Genomic DNA, 22,871 nt, shown 5'->3' with positions numbered 1-22,871 from the left:
TAAATACTTACATGCTTAATTGAAATGTGTACTATGATAGCACACACCAATATATATATAAAATAAAAGTAATAAACAATCTATGTGTCTCTCTCTTTCTCTTGTTGTAGTTGGGAACAGCGATCGGCTTCCTGCTTCCTCCAGTTTTAGTTCCCAACACCCCGGATGATCCTGAGCTGACGGGTCACAACATCAGCATCATGTTCTACGGCACCGCTGCCTTCTCCACCACCCTCTTCTTCCTCACTGTTCTAGGTACACACACAAACACACAAACACACACCAGAGGTAGACATTAAGGGTAAAATTCCACTGGCCCTCCGGGCCGGTGGAATTGTATTATCACTGGCCCCACCATTGTAACCACTGGCCCGGAGCATTCGTCCAAAAAAAATCGACTAATAATGAAGAAAATGAACACATTTGTTGCAATAGTAATGTATGCACAAACTACATTACTACTTGTACTACAACATTTGAACAACCTGATCTCACCAGAATGCGTGACTCCACCACGACTCCTTAACACCGCATTGCGTGGTGGAGTCACGCATTCTGCTACATTTGCGTGTCGGCACCACGCAAAAAACCCCAATGTAAAGTGAATGAGGCTCTTTTGTCGTGGTGCACACACGCATTTCTACAAAGTCCTGCAGTGAGCTTTTATTCTATAAAACGTTTTTAAAATCTACTTTATAGCTTGTAGTAACTCACGGGAGGCTTCTTTTATTTTATTTGTATTCATAATAATTTTTATTTGTCGTCAGAATGTATTATGGTGCATTAGTTACGAATTTTTGTTCTCAAAAAACAGTGCATTGTGTGTAATACAACTGTGATTTTTATTAAATTAGTTAGTTTTTAAGGAAGGCCAGAGCTTCAGCTGGCTCCAATAGATTGTTCCCTTTAGTTAACGTTATTTAAAAGATAATGATCATGTCCCCTTTATTGTATTACGAGCGTCCATTCCCATTGGATAACGGATAATTTTACACCCGGAAGTGAGTATTCTCCTTACTGTCGATTGATTTTACAGTGATATCTGAACTACTCATCAACTCAAAAACACCAGATTATCCTTGTTAATTACACAACATTGATTGGTTTAAATTGTGTACGATGCTTTTGTATTTTTCCCCTTCGAGTCGGAGAAACGAATATTTGTTCGGAGTTTTTGGATGGCAGAAGACACTACACTACCCAGAATCCTCAGCTATCGTTTGGGACTACACCATGTGCTTAGCTTGACAAACCCCGTGATCAGTCCTCAAGCTCTGTGATTGGATGTTGGAGTGGCAGTGCGCGAAGTTTACACGGAGCTCAAAAAGCACCTTGAAATGGAATGAAACCCATCGACGGCACACTATTCAAAACAGGAATCGAACGTGTCCTATCCCCCCCCCCCCTTAGGTTGCAGGCTCCTCCAACAGTGCAACACAATACAACAGATACACAGAAAAAATAGTGAAATAGTGCAATAAGAGTCTATATACAGATTGGAATCTTTTTTTTATTTTATTTAACCTTTATTTAACCAGATAAAAGCATTGAGATACAATCTCATTTTCAATGCTGACCTGGCCAAGAAGTTAGCAACGTTACACATAACACATAACACACACATATAAAAGAGAACATAACTAAGAAAACAAAAGACAAAAAAGCAGTCACTACATTGTGAATATGATATATTAGATAAATAATGTATATGTAGCAGCCAGATGAATGTTATGGATGTTGTTTCAAATATCAGGTGTTTAATAGTATGACCTGTGGGATGAAGCTGTCCCTGAGTCTGGTGGTTTTAGTCCGGATGCTGCGGTACCGCCTGCCAGACGGCAGCAGACAGAACAGTTTGTGGCTGGGGTGATGGGGGTCTTTTATAATCCTGAGGGCTTCCTTTAAGGTTAACGTGGTGTTTTTACTGCACTACATTTATTTTAGTTACTTTACAGATTTGGATTAATGATGTGAAATATAAACAACCCTTAAATCAGACTTTAGTTACACCTGAGTAAAATTCAGTGAAGGTGATTGTCAAGTGCCAACAATCAGGAGAGATATTTGATAGTTGGTGCTTGAGAAGACTAAACATTTATCTGCAGATCCGTATAAAGCATATTCATTACCCGTTATTCTCTAATCGTTAATTAAAGACTGTATATAATTGATATTTTGCACATCCCTTTCAAGATTTTCTAAGGTTTATTGACATATCATATACACAACTACAGTGTAGTTATGCAATGAATGCAAAACTTGGGTCACAGGTTCCTCAACAGTGCATTACAAGACATCTATCAATATGTGTATACCTCCACCATTAAACTGTCATATTCTGCACATTTATTATTCTATCTAACATCTTATAAGAATATAATAAATATGTATAATATCGGTTAAAATAAATGCTTCAACATAGTTAACATTGCAGGAAAGTTGATTGTCAAGTTCCAAAACAAACCATGCAATATATTAGACGTTAAGCACTTTGTCAGACTTAATATGTATCTGTAGATAGATACCCCCAAAGCTTTTTTCTTATTTAAAAGAAGACCTTAGTCTAAAGTATTCTTTAATGTTTAAATAAAGCTTTATTAGTTTGTCTGTTTTGCACATCCTCCTATCAGGCACTAAACTGTTTTAGTGTAGATATTATTTACAGTATCTTCTTGATATTTTCTATTCTATATTTATATCATTGACCTTCTACTTTCCCACTATTTTGTATGTACTCTTAATATTTAAATGTTTTCATCAAATATAACACATTCAAAAGTGCTTTACAAAAATGAAAGACATTAAGAAAAAGGCATTTTTAAACAGTCATTAAAAAGCAACATAATCTACCTGCATTGCAATTACTCCAAACGTGTAATAACGTGCTTTAACCAGTAGGTGGTTTGGGTTAAAAAGCTGTCAAGTTTACAGTGTTAACAAAATAAAATATACTGCTGTTTCCGGTTTAGTTTACGACGGATATATTTTGTTATTGTTTTTATATTTGTAACACAAAAGCGATGGAAAAAACCCACAGCAACACAGAAAAGATGGTCTTAACAGTCTGACCCAGCGGTCTAGTAGTTAATAAAAAACAATAATATCAAAACAGATTATTACTACTAACTTTATTGTGAAATTAAAACAGAACGGTAAAAGAATAGTTTCCGGTCTATTCTGAGGCCCGATCTCTGTAGATAAATAAAGAACTACCATAGATGTGTAATATTTAATGCAGCCAAACCATTTATTACAATGCATTCATGTGATGACTTTCAAAGAGTAAAGCAAGCACTGCTGAATAAAGTATGATTTTATCTTTTACGAAACGTTTTTTTTCATATGGAATGCAGTTGAAGGTCAACCAATCACAGAGCTTGAGGACTGATCACGGGGTTTGTCAAGCTGAGCACATGTAGTCCCAAACGATAGCTGAGGATTCTGGGTAGTGTAGTGTCTTCTGCCATCCAAAAACTCCGAAAAAAATATTTGTTTCTCCGAATCGAAGGGGGAAAATACAAAAGCATTGTAGACAATTTAAATCAATCAATGTTGTGTAATTAACAAGGATAATTTGGTGTTTTTGAGTTGATGAGTAGTTCAGATATCACTGTAAAATCAATCGACAGTAAGGAGAATACTTACTTCCGGGTGTAAAATTCTCCGTTATCCAATGGGAATGGACGCTCGTAATACAATAAAGGGGACATGATCATTATCTTTTAAATAACGTTAACTAAAGGGAACAATCTATTGGAGCCAGCTGAAGCTCTGGCCTTCCTTAAAAACTAACTAATTTAATAAAAATCACAGTTGTATTACACACAATGCACTGTTTTTTGAGAACAAAAATTCGTAACTAATGCACCATAATACATTCTGACGAAAAATAAAAATTATTATGAATACAAATAAAATAAAAGAAGCCTCCCGTGAGTTACTACAAGCTATAAAGTAGATTTTAAAAACGTTTTATAGAATAAAAGCTCACTGCAGGACGTTGTAGAAATGCGTGTGTGCACCACGACAAAATAGCCTCATTCACTTTACATTGGGGTTTTTTGCGTGGTGCCGACACGTAAATGTAGCAGAATGCGTGACTCCACCACGCAATGCGGTGTTAAGGAGTCGTGGTGGAGTCACGCATTCTGGTGAGATCAGGTTGCATTTGAATCATCAGTTCTTCCTCATTTTCCTCAATTGTTCATATTTGGTTTATTAAAATAATGATATTGTAGTCATTGTTAAAAAATGTCTGCTATTATGAGTATTATTATTTGTATAATGCGCTTTCTGCCTTCCTGTCATTAGGAGTTAGTAATGTAATGTAATAGATTAGAACCTTCATTATCTGCTGGGACATTTCCCTATAGCCAATACCTTTATATTCTCTACTCTTCACTTACTTGTCAGCATAGGTCGGCATTGATGTACAGAGCAATAGACCTTGTTTATATTGGCATCATATAGAGCGGTGCAGTGACGCGTCCTAAAACCAGGAAGTAAGCTGATGGTTTCCTCGACAAAAAAGCAATGGGATTTCTCCACAGGGTTTTGGAAAATAGCTGTAAATAAGGTCTGTGGAAAACAAACCTGTTTGATAAATGCACGTTTCGTTCAGCCGGATAATATTCACATGTCTACCCTATTTTTATAATTTTCGAATCATAAATCTAATTGATAGATTATAAAAGGGTTTTAGGACGCGTCACTGCACCACTAGAAACCAACTCCATCGATCAAGCTGGCTGAAACGTTCTCTCCCTCTTCTTCTCATGGTCCCTGTCACTCTCCTTGAACTCCTCCGGTAACTTTCTTTTATTTGAAGATAGTTTTTTGCCCGGCACTTGGCCGGTTACCGGTGGTATTAAAAACATTTTGGCGAATGGTTAGGTGGCGCGATAGTCTGTAGTGAAGGAGCACGTTCCCCCTCCGCAGCAAACAGCTGTTTGCTCTTCACCCAACAACGACAACCGACTCACGAAACGCTATGTTGTAGCGTTAATAAACGAAACAATTTAACAAAATTGCTAGTCAAAATACCAATACCACAGGACATTTTTTTTTTAAAGCAATATTTTTAGTGGGGCAAGTGGAAAGTACGTTATGCTGGCCCGGGGTGTCTAAATAGTGCTTCCAGGCCAGCGGGCCATTTATAATGTCGAGCCCTGCACACACACACACACACACACACACACACACACACACACACACACACACACACACACACACACACACACACACACACACACACACACACACACACACACACACACACACACACACACACACACACACACACACACACACACACACACACACACACACCACACACACACACACACACACACACACACACACACACACACACACACACACACACACACACACACACAATCGTGAATTGTCTTTTTGTGTTTATTTTGTTTTTAGTACTATGTGTTAAATGCCTATGTGAAGCACTATGAATTGCCTCAGTGTCTTAAAGGAGACCCATCATGCAAAATGCACTTTTTGATGTCTCTTATACATCAATATGTGTCCCTGGTGTGTCGGGGAACTCACGCAGCGTCAGAAAATAAAACCCTCTCTCTTTTCCTCTGTACTCAAATCTCTAAAAACGGGGCTACAACGGAGCTGATCCAGATTTGTGTCCGATATGACGTAATATCTGAAATGTGGACCCACGGCCCAATCAGAAATGTTGCTATCAGAAACGATGACCGACTGTTTTGGACGGTCGGTGCATGTTTACATTAGCATCGCTAACACTCAGAGCTAACCTGTACTGCACAGAGCATGTGTGTGAAGAACCTGGATACAAAAAGGAAATGACCTTGTGGTATAACCGGCAAGAGAGAAAGCCTTTGAGCTCCATACTGTTTCAGAAATAATCCTTGATAATCCATGATATGGCGTTTCATCACGGCAGTATTTAGTTTAGACAGTAGCTGCCGGGTCCCGCATGAGCTCAGCCCCCTCCTCCTTTTTTTTTTTTTTAAAGCTTTATACCCCAAATCAGCCCTTTTTGAAACAGGAAGTGAAATAGAGGGATATGAGGCATGGCTAGAATGGGTGATCTGTTTGGTATTTTGAGCAAAACACTTCACAGACATGTCTTATATATATTTGTATATATCTGAGACACACACACACGCACACACACTAACATACATGCTGTGTAGGGCTGCACGATTTTGCATTTACTTCATGGTCGCCATGTGTTACAGTTGCTTCGTATTGCCGTTAAAGTCATGTGAGGTGAAGCATGCCGTTTGAAAAAGAACAAAGGTGTGTCTCTATGTGTTTCTGCCTTTCTCACGACTAGATCTCACAAGGTTGTACATTCTCCAGATATCTTCCACATTTTACTGCTCCTTAAACTTCCTAGTGACAAGTTCAGGATTAAGACTTGTGTTCAGGATTAGGACTAAAATAGGATTATGTTAGGGAAAGACCTATAGTGAAGAATGTGTTTACATATGAACAATACCTGGTGTTTTGGAGAGAGTGAAATAGTGAGTTTATACTGGCTTCCTTTCCCTCTGGCTTTAAAAAAATATGAGACACAATGCGATGAGCCCCAAGCCTGTTTTTCAGGTTTCAGGCTCGAAAATGACATGGTAAAAAACTGTAAATTATAGTGTCCGTCCAAAAAATATTTGGTACTTATAGTGAAAACCAGTGGGCGTTGGACGTGGGGGTACACCGTACCCCCACTTATTTGAAGCATGAATTTTTTTTTAATAGTCTAATAAATATACAATTATTGCCAGTGTTATCAGTTGCAAGTGTGTATTTGTTGTAATACTGACGAAAACATAATAGGCAGATTTCACAGTAATTATAATAAAAACGTAGCTCAAGCATGTATGCAACTTGATTAGAAGCGTGTGTGTGTGTGTGTGTGTGTGTGTGTGTGTGTGTGTGCGTGTGTGTATGCGTGTGTGTGTTTGTGGAGCACCGTGTGTGTGCATTTTTATTATTTGTCCCGCGTCCCACAAATTGAGACTATGTCCCGCATGACAGTCGCGCAGAAAGACCGGATCGGTTCGCTGACGGCCGGCACCGTCCCTTTGTTATTATATTGTCTAAACGGCATCATTTAAGTTGCGCTATGCGCTGACAGGCGACACAGTACCCCCCCCCCCCCCCCCCCCCCCCTTTGACAGTTCACGAGCGTGTCCATAGTGTCTCCCCGCCCCGTCCACCCAATAAAATAATCCCCACTACACCACTGGTGAAAACTAACCTTGGATGATGGGTTAGTAGACTAAAAGCTTTAGGAATCCAAACTACAACATATCATAAGTACCCTGTATCAACATTGATGCAAAACAAGTGATATTTGACCTTTTTAGACAGATTTAGCAAAAAAACCCTCTTCTGGGGTCATTTGGGTGGATTTTCCATATCTCTGGCCCCCCTTGTTCAATTTTAACATGTGACATCTCTTGCTGACCTTTAGAGCCAATAGAATCCAAGGGAAATCGTCCCGCACACACTCATGTTAAAAACAAAAGGTGGCCTCTCTGCGCAAGCTAGCTGGCAGCAGAGGGGAGAAATATCGCTGCTCTGATATCAAGCAACGGAAAAGCTGTTTTATTGCTTATGGATTATCAGAACATTTCAAAGGGGACGCAGTCACATTGGATTAACCTATGGATTAACTACAGCATCGTTTGTATCGTTTTAATGCCATTGAAGACCAGTTTAGACCAGACAAAGACGAAGGTAAGCCATGTTAGCGTCGTGGGCTACCTAGCGCCACTTGTTTTGATGTACGTTTTTGTTGATAACGTCGCGAGTTTGTATCTTTCAGTGTTGAAGTGGGCAACGTTAGATTCTGTGTCTCCTTGCGATCATAAACGATGTGTTGGATATGCACCTAGGATAAGTAATAAGGGAGCTAGGAGTGATTATCGGTGCAGTAATAGGTTAGCATTTTTCGCTCCGGGGTCATTTAGATGCTTCTTATGAGACTTGTGTTTTTTTCCGGTAAAAATGGTTTGTATCGTCAGTTAGCTGAGATTATTTCCGTTAATCTGGTATAACACATTAATATGTTCTTAAATATTAAGATCCCCTGAGACACAGTGTCGTGAAAAAAAAAACTAAAGTACCGCCGGCGGGGACCTTGGGGCTTATGTTAGACCGGTTTCTTCAGTTTTGGATATGGAAAATTGCACTGGCAACCCTCATTACTTTATCACACAGCTAATTACTTACATTTGACTATAATAAAAGTAGGTATGATGTGTATAGATGATCCATTTCAAGCACAGTTTGGTGTGTTTTTGATTTTCATACTGATACCTGACCTTAGAGTCAAACGGATGCCGCGACTCTAAAACGGATACAGTTTCAGTGGAACTTGTGGTAATGTAGGGAAGACGGCATGCATTAGCATTTAATGAAAGTGGGTCAAATGTTTTGGACGTTTTTTTTTATTTACATGCAAGCCTCGTCCTGTCATAATAAGTACTCTTGTTGAGCAGATGTTTAAACATTGCGATAAACATATCATTTAATTATGATGTGCTTTTTGAAGTTTTCCCTTTCCTGTAGTGTGTTATACATACTGATATGAACCTGAACATCAGCAGGAGAGGACGCTTTAAAGTAGAGACACTACATACTGATATGAACCTGAACATCAGCAGGAGAGGACTCTTTAAAGTAGAGACACTACATACTGATATGAACCTGAACATCAGCAGGAGAGGACTCTTTAAAGTAGAGACACTACATACTGATATACACCTGAACATCAGCAGGAGAGGACTCTTTAAAGTAGAGACACTACATACTGATATACACCTGAACATCAGCAGGAGAGGACTCTTTAAAGTAGAGACACTACATACTGATATACATCTGAACATCAGCAGGAGAGGACTCTTTAAAGTAGAGACACTACATGCTGATATACACCTGAACATCAGCAGGAGAGGACTCTTTAAAGTAGAGACACTACATACTGATATACACCTGAACATCAGCAGGAGAGGACTCTTTAAAGTAGAGACACTACATACTGATATACACCTGAACATTAGCAGGAGAGGACTCTTTAAAGTAGAGACACTACATACTGATATGAACCTGAACATCAGCGGAATAGAGCCCCATTAAGACCATGTTATGCCCTTAATATAATGATAACGTAATAGCCTGATTATAAAACTACTTTCTATTAACCCAAACTGTGTTTCTGTCTTCAGTGATAAGGGACCGGCCTCCCCTGCCGCCCAGTCATGCTCAGGCTGTCCTCCCAGACTCTCCAGGTGAAGATTACTCCTACAAACAGTCCATGGTCAACCTGATGAAGAACAAAGCATTCGTCCTCCTGCTGGTCAGCTACGGTAAGAGAAGAAACCACCACCAGATTAATTGGAACATTTGTTTTGTATCTATTCTAATCAAGTACTTTATGGTCTGAACTCTTGAAAAGACATAAGGAAACTACAGTAGGGTAGGATTGCACACAATATGAGGAAAATGAAGTCCTTCTGCTTTCCAAGGCATGCTTGAGAACTTTTTCTAAACATAGTACATGTTTCATCTAATGTTTCATGTGACTACTCCATGTGTGACACACCAAACTCTCTTTGACAGGGTTCATTGTTTCAATAACTTGTCCAAAGTAAAAAAATTACGTTCCACTTTAAACAAATAGTTGTATTTATTAGCAGTGATCAAATAGCCAAAGTTAATTGTAATGTTAAATCTGTTTTTAGGCCAATTTAACTGGATGTTTTTGCCCACATTCTCTAACATACCCAGCTAAAATCCTGTTTCCAGGATAATTGAATTGCTCGCTTTGGCTCATGAACTTGTCTGTACCCGCCACCATTGTTCCACTAGTACACGATTATTACAAGATTAAAAGGAGACAAGAAGGCTAACTCCTTGATTTCCTTAACAACCTCTTTTTCAGTGTTCTCATTGTTTAAATCCCTCAGTGTATACATTGTTTGTATCAACTGTCGAGCTGATTTTTGTTCAGCTTTTCACTAGCCTACTTAAAGAAAATGTCATAATGTTGTATTCATGTACCCTCATTAGCACTGACTTAACAACTGAAATACACAAAATCACAAGGGTACACCAGCAGATATACTTGTATGCCAACACATTAGGGCTGCACGATTTTGGGAAAAATCTAATTGCGATATTTCTGACAAATATTGCGATTCGAATTGCGATATTTATTTTTAAGCGACCCAACGGAAGTTTATTGTAAAATGCGGCCATATCTCCGGCTAGGAAGGTCGCATCAACGTGCTCCCGTCTCTAGCACCCCGCAGCCCGAGCTACGAGTGAAAGAACTAAACTTACATGAAACTTCCGTTGGGTTGCTTTAAAGTCAAGCTTCAGTTTAAGATTCACCCTGTAATAGAAACATGTGATGGAGCATTGCTAACCTGACTCTGATGGTTCACCAAACCATCTAAAGCTCCATTGGAAGCCATTTGGAAAGGGCAGGTGATTGGATCAATCTATCTATCACCTTCTATCATGGGCCACTTCTGATTGATTAACAATGGCTGGTACATGTGGAGCACAGCACTTCTGATTGGTGGGGATGACTGACACACAAGAAAGAAAAAAATAAAATTGTAAAAAAAATAAAATTGTAAAAAAATAAAATAAAAAATAAGTTTAAAAAAATCGCAGTCTTTGCGATTTGTTAATCGCATCATTTCAAATCGCGATTTCGATTTAAAATCGATTAATCGTTAAGCCCTACAACACATGCACTCTTTAATAACATTAATGCATGCGTCTTTTTTGGAGAACAGTGACAATGATCTTTAGAAAACCAACTTTTCTACATTAAACCTTTAAGCTTTGGGCTGTTTTTGCATTCAGAATTAGATTTAGAAAACTGAACCAGACACATTCATTATCTTCAAACTCAGTTATAACCCTAATGGATGCACTCTATTTGTGTTTTGCCCGCAGGTATAATGACTGGCTCCTACTACTCTGTCTCAACACTTCTCAACCAGATGATCATGGCCTGCTACAAGGTAAAAACACACACTAACACAAAGCTGGCAGTTAATCATCTTTCTTGACCGCTCTCCTGTCTCTTTCACCTTCCTCTTAAAGAATTCTCTTATTTATGTCTGTCAATTATCTAAATGGCATCATCATTTAAAGTGCACTTGCAACCTTTTACAAGAGTTTTTAACTGCTTTTTATTAGTTTATTGACCAGCATATGCGCACTTCCAAAGAATGTGACTCTGCTTTTCATTGTACTCACACAGAAAGAGATGGGTGATGCTACATCATGAGCATTTAACGACTATGTATATATACAAAGGGAAACATTGCAGATACAAAGCAGGTCCAACAACGTAGCTAAGTTTCGATAAGTAAAACTGTTTTTATAACAATTTGGATCCGTTCCAAAATGCAGGTTCATCTTCAATGCTTCCAATTTTTGTGTTTAACACCCTTTCCACCCCAGCTATGCTTGAACCATTTCGCCCCATTAAGCTGATTTGTATTAATTATAGTTTTTCCATTCTTATTTTAAATGTACAGTAAAAAAAAGTGAGTGGAAACTGGATGTAGAGATGAAAAAGAGACAGAAAGAACAAAGACACTTCTGATGGCCTCGATGAGATTTTCATGCATGCCTGCTGCCCACCATAACGCTGTCGCCACACACACACACACACACACACACACACACACACACACACACACACACACACACACACACACACACACACACACACACACACACACACACACACACACACACACACACACACACACACACACACACACACAATGACTGCTGACAGTGAGGCTGATGCTTGTCCAGTTTCTGCTTTACTTAGAAATAGACCCCATCCCTGTCCCTTTTACACAATCTTACAGCAGTTCACCCTTGCATGAACTTATAAAACTCTCTCAGCTGAACTGTCAGATGACTTCACCGCCCTCTCCCACCAGAAACACTGCAAATCCGGGACTCCCCCAAACCCCTCTCACAAATACACACACGTACAGAACATGTGAGTGGCTTATAGTCCACCTGTAAGATTTGATCTGAGTGTTATTAAAAAATAATTTAATCAGCTTTTTTCCCACTGAGGCTTCTGTGGAGTGGATGAGGCCTAAACCCAGAAATTAGTCAGCATTTTAGCCCTTCCTGATGCTCAACTTGAAGTCAATGGGTTTTGTTTTGGTTGTTGGCCTGAAAAAAAGTCTGTGTTCCCAACATTAGCCGCCTTTAGCTTAGCGGTGCTGACGTGAAGTCATGTGACCGTGCTGTAGTTCCTTTATAGCCCAACATTAGCCTCCTTTAGCTTAGCGGTGCTGACGTGAAGTCATGTGACCGTGCTGTAGTTCCTTTATAGCCCAACATTAGCCACCTTTAGCTTAGCGGTGGTGACCTGAAGTCATGTGACCGTGCTGTAGTTCCTTTATAGCCCAACATTAGCCACCTTTAGCTTAGCGGTGGTGACCTGAAGTCATGTGACCGTGCTGTAGTTCCTTTATAGCCCAACATTAGCCGCCTTTAGCTTAGCGGTGCTGACGTGAAGTCATGTGACCGTGCTGTTGTTCCTTTATAGCCCAACATTAGCCGCCTTTAGCTTAGCGGTGGTGACGTGAAGTCATGTGACCGTGCTGTAGTTCCTTTATAGCCCAACATTAGCCACCTTTAGCTTAGCGGTGGTGACCTGAAGTCATGTGACCGTGCTGTAGTTCCTTTATAGCCCAACATTAGCCGCCTTTAGCTTAGCGGTGCTGACGTGAAGTCATGTGACCGTGCTGTTGTTCCTTTATAGCCCAACATTAGCCGCCTTTAGCTTAGCGGTGGTGACCTGAAGTCATGTGACCGTGCTGTAGTTCCTTTATAGCCCAACATTAGCCGCCTTTAGCTTAGCGGTGGTGATGTGAAGTCATGTGACCGTGCTGTAGTTCCTTTATAGCCCAACATTAGCCGCCTTTAGCTTAGCGGTGGTGACGTGAAGTCATGTGACTGTGCTGTAGTTGCTTTATTGCCTAATGTTAGCTTTTTATTTAAAAAGTAATAACGTGGTTTATATGTGGAGATTATCCTGCTGAATATAAATATGTGTTTGCCACATTATTTTCTGCAATAATCCAAAAGCCAATCGAAAAATCCCATTGACTTTTTGTGAAAGGAACCCTTGCAATGCTAACTTGTCTGCCTTAAAAAATACATCATCACTGACACTGCAACAATTTAATAACATATCCTATATCCCCTCCTCAGAACCAGGAGTTGAATGCTGGGAGAATTGGTTTGACTCTGGTTGTTGCTGGGATGGTCGGCTCCGTCCTCTGCGGGCTTTGGCTGGACTACACCAAGACATACAAGTAGGAAACACCTGCACACACTTTAATCTTCCCAACTTTTGTTAAACATTGAACGTGTTTTGCAATGCAGTCATTTTTCGAAGATTATATTCGCTATACCATTAAAATGATTTCTGATCTGATGATTTTCTGTAAATAAGTTTTGTTGATATTTTGCCAAACTTCGAATACAATCTCTATCTCTACAGTACATTTATATTTTCTTTTGAACAACTGCACATACTTATAAACAAACATCTTATGGACAAATTCAGTGTTTTTTTCCTCCTGATCCTTTGCCGTTCTCTATTACAACGTTGGGTGTTTGATCTGTTTACATTTCTAATGCAGACCTAGAGGGGAAGGCTCTGTTAAACATAGCAGAGCTTCTAGGGGCAAGGAATGTGTTTGTGATATCCCAAAGAGAGGAGGGAGCCTTCTTTTACTTTTGACCACAATCTATAATATTAACAACCAAATTAACTATAGACTCTTGTTTTTTTAAGGATACAGCCAGTTGGATAAAACTCCCTGCATTAATGTATTTTTCTGATGCTACAACAGAGCTTGTTTTAAGGTCTCTCTTGTGACTTTCTCCTGTGAGGATTTATTGAAATGCTTAATGTATATCTTCTATATAACAAACCAGATAATTTTGGGTGGTTTTTCTTCCCTGGAATCAATGAAATCCTGAGATATACTGAGACTTCCCTTAAAGCTTCATCAACGATTTGTCTCACGTGTCTTACGCTCGTTTGAGAACAAAACAAGTCGTACAGCTGGGAGGTTGATGAGGAGTGAAATAAAACGTGAGACACTTAAGTTGAAGGGCGTTTAATCCCGTCCCAACCAAACCTGTCGGGTCAGATCAAGTGTGAGGGAAATAAATCATACCCTGACATGCAGAGGATGATCAGGAGTGGAGCACTTTATCCCTGATTGGTGACTGCCAATCAGAGTAATGAAATAACTGAGTGTGTGTGATGTGTTTTACAGGATGACGACTCTGATCGTGTACTTCCTGTCTTTTCTGGGCATGATCGTGTTCACCTTCACTCTGAACCTCGACAACATCCTCCTGGTCTTCTTCACTGCTGGAGCTCTGGGGTAAGTCTGTCAAATTTGATTTAAAAAGGACATATTCTTCTCATGTTTAGATTAATATCATTATGTAGTGTCTCTACTTTAAAGAGTCCTCTCCTGCTGATGTTCAGGTGTATATCAGTATGTAGTGTCTCTACTTTAAAGAGTCCTCTCCTGCTGATGTTCAGGTGTATATCAGTATGTAGTGTCTCTACTTTAAAGAGTCCTCTCCTGCTGATGTTCAGGTGTATATCAGTATGTAGTGTCTCTACTTTAAAGAGTCCTCTCCTGCTGATGTTCAGGTGTATATCAGTATGTAGTGTCTCTACTTTAAAGAGTCCTCTCCTGCTGATGTTCAGGTGTATATCAGTATGTAGTGTCTCTACTTTAAAGAGTCCTCTCCTGCTGATGTTCAGGTGTATATCAGTATGTAGTGTCTCTACTTTAAAGAGTCCTCTCCTGCTGATGTTCAGGTGTATCTCAGTATGTAGTGTCTCTACTTTAAAGAGTCCTCTCCTGCTGATGTTCAGGTGTATATCAGTATGTAGTGTCTCTACTTTAAAGAGTCCTCTCCTGCTGATGTTCAGGTGTATATCAGTGTGTAGTGTCTCTACTTTAAAGAGTCCTCTCCTGCTGATGTTCAGGTGTATATCAGTATGTAGTGTATCTACTTTAAAGAGTCCTCTCCTGCTGATGTTCAGGTGTATATCAGTATGTAGTGTCTCCATGCTTTAATGTTCAAAAAGCTCTTTATTTTTCACCTCTTTTCACCCTCTGTCTGAAACCAGAGCCCAGTCTGCTCTGATTGGTTAGCTGGCCGGCTCTGTTGTGATTGGTCAACCGCTTAGACGTACACGTACAATGTGTTGGAGCCCTAGCCAATAGGAGGGCAAGTGTTCCATAGTGATTCAAGGGCGGGGGAATAATTACGTCGGCTCGTAAATCAGCTCCAGTTATTCCCTGGATCTCATAAAGAAGAAGATCAACCACTCTGCACAATGAGTATTAGTCGATCCCTTCGTCATGCTTTACTGTTTGTCTATTACTGAGCTTCACAGCCTACAGTACAAGTTTATGTTGATGGCTAAAACCGTAAGAAACCAAATGAAAATGAAATGACAAAATAATGTAATCATTTATATTAATTGTGTAATAATATATTACGTATTGAATGGGATTTGTGTAATATTCCTTCAGTTGTACAACTCCTAAAATAACTCCTGATTTGAAATATAAACATGTTAAAAATAAAATAAAACATTTGTATTTTTATTTAATAAGGTTATTTTTAATAAAAACAAACATGTAATATAGTTTAAAAGCACCTAAATAAATATATAGAGATGGAAAAAAAATACTATAATAGAAGATACAATCGAAACAGATATTTTCATGCATTTGAGCGTTGTTGAAAAAACCCTTGGCTCTCAGATTACATCGCCATGGACTACTTCTTTGGGTTGTTGTTGTTTGTTGATGTTTATCAGTGTGTTGTGTGTGTGTGTGTCAGGTTCTTCATGACGGGGTACCTGCCGCTGGGCTTTGAGTTCGGAGTGGAGATCACTTACCCCGAGTCTGAGGGGACGTCTTCGGGACTCCTCAACGCTTTCGCTCAGGTATCGCACAGTGAACTCTATCACAGTCAGAATCCTTTGTTTATCCTCCTCTCTGTCAAGCAACACTCACTACAATTGGTGTGTGTGTGTGTGTGTGTGTGTGTGGTGTGTGTGTGTGTGTGTGTGTGTGTGTGTGTGTGTGTGTGTGTGTGTGTGTGTGTGTGTGTGTGTGTGTGTGTGTGTGTGTGTGTGTGTGTGTGTGTGTGTGGTGTGTGTGTGTGTGTGTGTGTGTGTGTGTGTGTGTGTGTGTGTGTGTGTGTGTTTGCAGTTATTTGGGATCGTCTTCACTCTGATTCAGGGCCAACTGACACACCGCAGTCCTCTGATCGGAAACCTGTTCCTCTGCGCCTGGATCTCTCTGGGAATACTGCTCACTGGTATGCTGTGTGTGTGTGTGTATGTATGTGTGTGTGTATAATTAATATCCTTGTGGGGACCTAAATCTGTTTACACAGTCACGTGTGGGGACTGGCTTCCCTTAATGGTTAAGGTTAGGATAAGTCTCCAGGAAATGCATGTAAGTCAATGTAATGTCCCCTGAAGTGATGGTGTGTGTGTATTTGTGTATGTAATGTACTCTCTATTTGAAATGTAAATGTAATTTCCTCGTTTTATGTTTCAGCCTTTATTAAGTCAGATCTGAAAAGACACAGCGTCAACATGGGAGCAGAAAACAACCGCCTGCAAGCTGTAAGTACATGAAAACACAAAATACACAAAAACATTTTGACTCTTTAGTCAATTTTTTACATTTGTTGACTTTCAAGATTTGCTTTCACAAAATACATCACATTTATTTAAAATTCTTAATCAATTCCTCATACATTCCTCATACATTTTTTAAATCTTGGACATAAACGCGAGTGAAGTATAACCTGACGCGAGAGAGAGAGATCAGCAGCTCTGCCCGCTGTGAGGGGCCGGTGAGCGGAGCAAAACACACCTTTAGACCTGACACACTTAGCTATGGCACTGTCGTATACATTGAATTATTCCATTTGATAATATGTAATCAACTTAGGCACCCCACCCAAAAAGAAAAAAAAGAAATTACAATAAAGATATTCATAACTCACATTCGAATACCTGAATAATTTCGAATATTCGATTAATCGTTCCCATCCCTAGTATTAATACAGATTTGAATGCTGAATACCAGATTTTGGCTCTAAATGTCCAGTGTAAGGATCCAGTTGTAAAGTGTATCCCCCTCTCCTTTCTGTAGCCGTTTTAAAGGACAGTGTTCAGAGGGTCTTTGTTCAGAGTTCCTCCTCCCTGTGGAGGGGCTTTATGTCCAGACAGTCTTCAACATTCCTCCTCTTTCCCTGAACTCTCCCCTGTCACTCTGATATAAAGTCTCCTTTGTGTATCTGTCCTCTTCACAAACAAAGCTATACAATCCTCCTCCCCTTGAATCCCCCTTCCCCAACAGCAGAACCCCCCCAGGTTCCCTGCACCCTTCAGACGAGAACGTTTTTACAATTTTGAACCATAAAATCTGAGTCATTTTCCCATCATCCTACTGAGTCATCGCTCTAGTGTCCTTCCTCAAAACTGTTACTGCTACCTCAATTTACAACCACTAAAACCTGCATGTGAAGGATTTTAACTTAGCTTTCTTTTGGCGCCACCTGGTGGTGTTTGAATGCACTGATATTCATTTTTCTTAAGAACAATTTGAAAGGTGATATAATCACAATATCACATAAATATATAAAATGAGAGTCATACAACTTCATGGCCTGTTTTGTGTCAGGTTTATTGAGAGTTTATTGGAGAGTTTAAAGCGATAACTTGGATGTTTTCTACTATATTTTATATGTATTGACTTGCACTAATTGATCTGTTTTATTGTGTTGCACTGTTGGAGGAGCCTGTGACCTCAGATTTTCATTGTCATTGCACATAACTGGTGCGCAGGTGCGCATGCGCACCTCCGCCAAAAAAAGAGCACCGGGTCATTTGAAAAAAGGCGCATTTGCGCACCAAAATTGAGAGAGAGAGAGGGAGAGAGAGAAGAGAGGGGGAGAGAGAAGGGAGAAGAGAAAAGAGAGGAGAGAGGAGAGAGAGAGAAAGATATTTGCGAGTTGCATATGAACTCAGGGCCGGCCCGTAGCACTGGCGTTATAGATGTTCGCCTAGGGCGCCAGATCCGGGGAGGCGCTGCGCTGGCAGTTCTAGGAGGGAAAAAAACATTTTTGACCGTTGGGGCTCATCCTAATTTTCGGCCTTGATGTAACAATATTCATAATTAAGTAAATGTAACACCCTTTTCACCCCGGTTACACGTTTCATTTGCCCTGTACGATGGGCGCTGTACGTGATGAAAATGGGGGATGTTCACAGCCAAAGTGCGAGGGTAGGAAGGGTTGTTAGGGCTGTTGTTATTAGCATCTGGTGCTAGCTGCTCTAATGGATATAAGAAGAAGATGTTTCTACAATAATGTGGAGGGAGAGTCGTCTCCAGTCAGACTGAGAGGCTGATAACTACAGCTCAGTGAGGTAAGGACTCTGAGTGTTTAGATAGTTCACTTTAGTCTAAGTTCAAACAGTTTGGTCACAATTTATGTGAACACATATTTCCAAGGCACTCCTTTATAATTATTGGGATAAACAGGTTTGAAATCATTCCAATGTATACTATAGGACAGTAACCAAAAATATGCTTTAAAACTGGAGATAAAAAAAAAAAAATGCATAAATAATTTTTTTTTAAGGTAAAATAAGATATGAATGAACAACACAAATAAAATAAGTTACATTAATTTGTTATTGGCTATGGTAGGTTATTGGTTATGTTCACATACTTATTTGATTACATCCACTTGTCTAAGATGACAACAGAGACTTTCGACCCAAACCCAGCTGTTGACTTGTGGATGCAAGCAGCTAAGTGCAGACTCAACCAGAGAGGAAGAAGTAGGCCTACATCATCAGCTACCATGTCTGACAGAGAGGAAGACAGTGAGGAGAACAGTCAGGAGGAGTGATGACAGCTTGTAGGATTACTGCTCGTGCTAATGTTGTCTTGTGTTCACCTCTGCACGTGTGTTCTGTGTTCACCTCTGCATGTGTGTTCAGTGCCGTGTGTCTGGCAAATAAAGTCAAGACCCCTCAAAAGTTACGGTTTATTTCATTTTAAGGATGAGCACCAAGCAACATCTCCAGGTGCTCCTTTGAGAACCAGGGCAACAAAGTTATGTGCACCCCTGGTTATAACTACCCTGTAGCTAATGTACACATGACAATAAAAGCCTTGAATCTTTGAATTGAATGTTTTCTCCTAGGTTTAGTTTAAATGATCCCCATCTAACTTTCTCCGTCTCTTTCCTAGCTTCCTACCAATTGTCCCGAGGACTGCTCTCCAGGAGAGAAAACCAACAGAGACAAACTTGAAACCTCGGTCAGCTTTTCCCGTGAAACCTCGCTGTGATGCTGCTGAGTCACTGGATCTCAGGAGGAGGAAGGTCTCCCTGCTGCTCGGGCACATCTGTGGGCATCAAACACATGTGAAGGACCTAAAGGTGAACTTTATTGACGCTGATTGATGATTAGAAACCCTGGATGTGGAGACCAATAAGACGCTGAGGGTGAATGCTGACTTCAGAGGATTACTGCTGCTCTTCTTGTGTGAAGCATGGTGCTCCTAGTTGGATTACTGTATGTGAATCTGCCTTTTAAACAAGGACTGACTTCCAGTTCGTAGATCGCCGTCACACGTTTGCTGTACACAGAAAACACTCCAACTTTTCGTTTGGAGGCAGTGAAGAAGAACTACAGAGTCGCTTGGTTTGGTTTTGCACAGAACCGACATCTCCTGAGTTTACTTGAATCATCCTCTTACTGTAAATGTTGTTCATGGGGCTTCATTTGAACGTTTTCCGTAAGTATGGCAGTGGTAATGTTAGCTGTGGAAGAAGGAGAACAACTCACATTTGGTTCCAAGCTGCTTCGGGTAGATGCCGTCATTATAAAACGCACTTTAGTGCTGCTTGCATATTCAAGACAAGAAGTAGCTGCGAATGCTTGTGCCCGTTTTCTTTTAGTCGGCAGAATAATATGCAAACTTTGTGCTAAATTTATGACATTTAAGTACAGGGAGGTCCGAAATCCTCCTTTATTTGCAGCTTTTCTTGTTGGCACATCGATCTATACGAGTTAAAGCGGTAATCTTTCGGTTTTCAGTCCTGATTGATAAAGCATACCCTATTTACTGGGAGGAAACGCAAATGTGGTCAAATACTGCACATCCCAGAATATTAGGAGCTACTATAGCTAGCAAAACAAACAATCTTTGCCCTGAGTCAGTCACTGGGGCTGCACCTGACTCTTCCATTACTCCCTTAAATATATTAACAGCTCTTCGGCTGATCAAAAAGGCCTAAAAAGTCCACTATTTGAAGACACATTTGGAATAAAAAGCATCAAGGTCAGAGACAAAAAAAGGCATTTCCTGTGACTACATGATAAGTAAATGTATGTTCGTCACATTATGCTTTTAATGCGAAGCTGCAGCAGAAGGAAATTATAATAAATAGCATTATCTCCAGGAACATTACCATATTCAGCCCGTTTGAAAACTGCTAATATATAAATATTGCAATACTTCACCGTTGTGGTATCTCATATGGCGATAGATATTGAATTACCATACATTCATCTAATTGAAAATCTATGATAGCCGCTTTAAATTCTTTCTTTGTGACCAACTGGGCACGTTACAGCAGGAAAAGGCGAATTCAGCGCGCGTTGATTACTGCGAAAAAATAGTACCATTTGAATAGTAATTGAATTTGTCTCTTCGATTTCAGGAGTGCATCTCTGAGCTTCCTATAAGAGTCCATTGTGTTGCTATGAACGATCCCGGACACCAATAAGCGAAACACTGAGGAAGATATCAGAGAAATAACTATCTGCAGATGAAATGTAGTCACTGCGATACACAAGCCACAACAGACCAAACAGTGTTCTGAGTTCAGTGCACAATCAGGAACACACGCACAACTTTAGGTTTTATACCCAGTGTTATGATTGAGATGTGATTTCAATGTCTCTATCACACTCTGTCCAGACAGCTCACAGACGAGAGGACAACGCCATCTTGTGGTGTGTTACACTAACAAAGCAAGCAGAGGGAGAGGAGAAGCACAACAAACGATACTCATTTATTTTTTAGATGTATGTTAGTTTTTTTTGTTACATAGAATAGAGCCTTTTCTTACTTGGTGAGAATGATGCTGAATTTGCAGCATTATGTCCAAAAATACTACTTTCTTTTTTAAATATGACTCATCAAAGAAACTGTATTGTTCGATGGCTCGTGGCAATGACATGCTGTTTCAGGAAATGGGTACAACACGTTTCTAAATAGACGGAAAATGTGTATTTATTGGTCATGCTTCAACTTTTGTGTCCAAAAGCTCACATCCTGTTTCACTGGATGTGATTACTAGATAAGACACTTCTTGTTTTCTTAAAGCAAGGTTGTGAAATCTTCCTCAAAGACATTTTGTTGCTGCCCCGACAGCAAAGGATAAAGCAAGCAAGTAATTGTTTCTAACTTCCGACGAGGTAGTTTCATTTGATTTGATTCAACCAGGGAGGTCTCATTAATGGCGCATTTCCACTACAGGGCCTCGCTCGGTATGGTTAGGCCTCGTTAGGCCAGGCTCACTTTATGCTGCGTTTCCATTACAGTTTAGTAGCTGGGGCAGTTACTATAGTAACGCAGTGTAGGCGGAGCCGTGACGTCATCTTCAATGAGAACCACAGAAAACCAACACAGCCGTTAGCTGTTAGCACTCAGAGCTCACAGCTCCTCATATCTGTTCAGAAACTAGACAGAAGTTAAACAAGTACAAACCACAGACTGCCTGTGTCATGGAGAATACAGTCGCTGGTTTATTTATGTCTGTAGGCCGTTGTTGTGAGTGTGGACGGTCGGAGCATATATAACGTTAGCTTAACCAAGCTACATTTAGAAAAACACGCATTTTAAAAGGTGTTTCTCTGCCGTCTGTCTGCAGACTTGTCAAAGCATTAATTCATGGTTTTTACTAACCGGTATCAGTATGTTGTTACTTCGGCATCATTTTGAAACGTGTATTACAATTAAATCACGGTCAAATATGTTCATCTTGTTGTAGTTGTAGCCCCCTTGCCAGCGATTCTCTCTCTAGTTTAGCATACTCAGCCCGACTCTGCCTGGTTGTTGGCCCGGAAAGAACCTCGATTTTATGGGGCCAGAAAAACTATGAAATAGTACCCGCTAGCCGGAACTACGTTAAGTGGAAACGTAACCAAAAACGGGCCGGGCACGGCACGCTTAAAGCGAGCTCTGCGCTGTAGTGGAAATGCGCCATAAGATTAAAAATCCCCTTTTCAAAAGAGTCCTGGCCAAGATAGGCAGCAGCACAGTCAAATTAAAAACAACAACAGACAACATATGGTCACAATCAAAACATCCACAACAACCAGTTTCTCGGCTTATTTTTTATATTTGATCCTTCAATCAATAGCAGCGGTTCATGGTCTTTCAAATGAAACAACCTCAACACAACAAGCTGAATGTCCACTACCCTTTCTTTAAACATCACACAGCTTCACGTGTTCCCCTCTCCATCATCCTGGTTTCGCAGCATTATGTCCAAAAATACTACTTTATTTTTTAAATATGACTCGTGAAAGAAACTGTATTGTTCGATGGCTCAATGACATGCTGTTTCAGGAAATGGTTACAACATGTTTCCAGCTCCCAGAATAACATAACATCTGCAGAGAGAGACTCTTTAACATGGCAACTGTTACATCTGTTCTCTTAGTT

The 22,871-nt window shown here is 40.0% G+C and overlaps 1 protein-coding gene across 1 annotated transcript in view; it reads left to right on the top strand.

The window, feature by feature from the left end:
* Positions 1 to 21,908, top strand: part of flvcr1 (FLVCR heme transporter 1) — a 23,545-nt gene extending 1,637 nt beyond the window's left edge. The window contains exons 2-10 of the mRNA XM_034196705.1: positions 111 to 255; positions 9,225 to 9,365; positions 10,969 to 11,036; positions 13,267 to 13,370; positions 14,346 to 14,456; positions 15,943 to 16,048; positions 16,317 to 16,425; positions 16,671 to 16,738; positions 19,383 to 21,908. Of these exons, the coding sequence (XP_034052596.1) occupies positions 111 to 255; positions 9,225 to 9,365; positions 10,969 to 11,036; positions 13,267 to 13,370; positions 14,346 to 14,456; positions 15,943 to 16,048; positions 16,317 to 16,425; positions 16,671 to 16,738; positions 19,383 to 19,481 (951 nt within the window). The 3' untranslated portion in view covers positions 19,482 to 21,908. The remainder of the gene's footprint in view (positions 1 to 110; positions 256 to 9,224; positions 9,366 to 10,968; positions 11,037 to 13,266; positions 13,371 to 14,345; positions 14,457 to 15,942; positions 16,049 to 16,316; positions 16,426 to 16,670; positions 16,739 to 19,382) is intronic.
* The last annotated feature ends 963 nt before the right edge of the window (positions 21,909 to 22,871 follow it).

Source organism: Gymnodraco acuticeps, unplaced genomic scaffold, assembly GCF_902827175.1.
Source record: "Gymnodraco acuticeps unplaced genomic scaffold, fGymAcu1.1, whole genome shotgun sequence".
NCBI lineage: Eukaryota > Metazoa > Chordata > Actinopteri > Perciformes > Bathydraconidae > Gymnodraco > Gymnodraco acuticeps.
The sequence above is the reverse complement of the archived record's forward strand: the minus strand, read 5'-3'. Positions and strand labels throughout refer to the sequence as shown.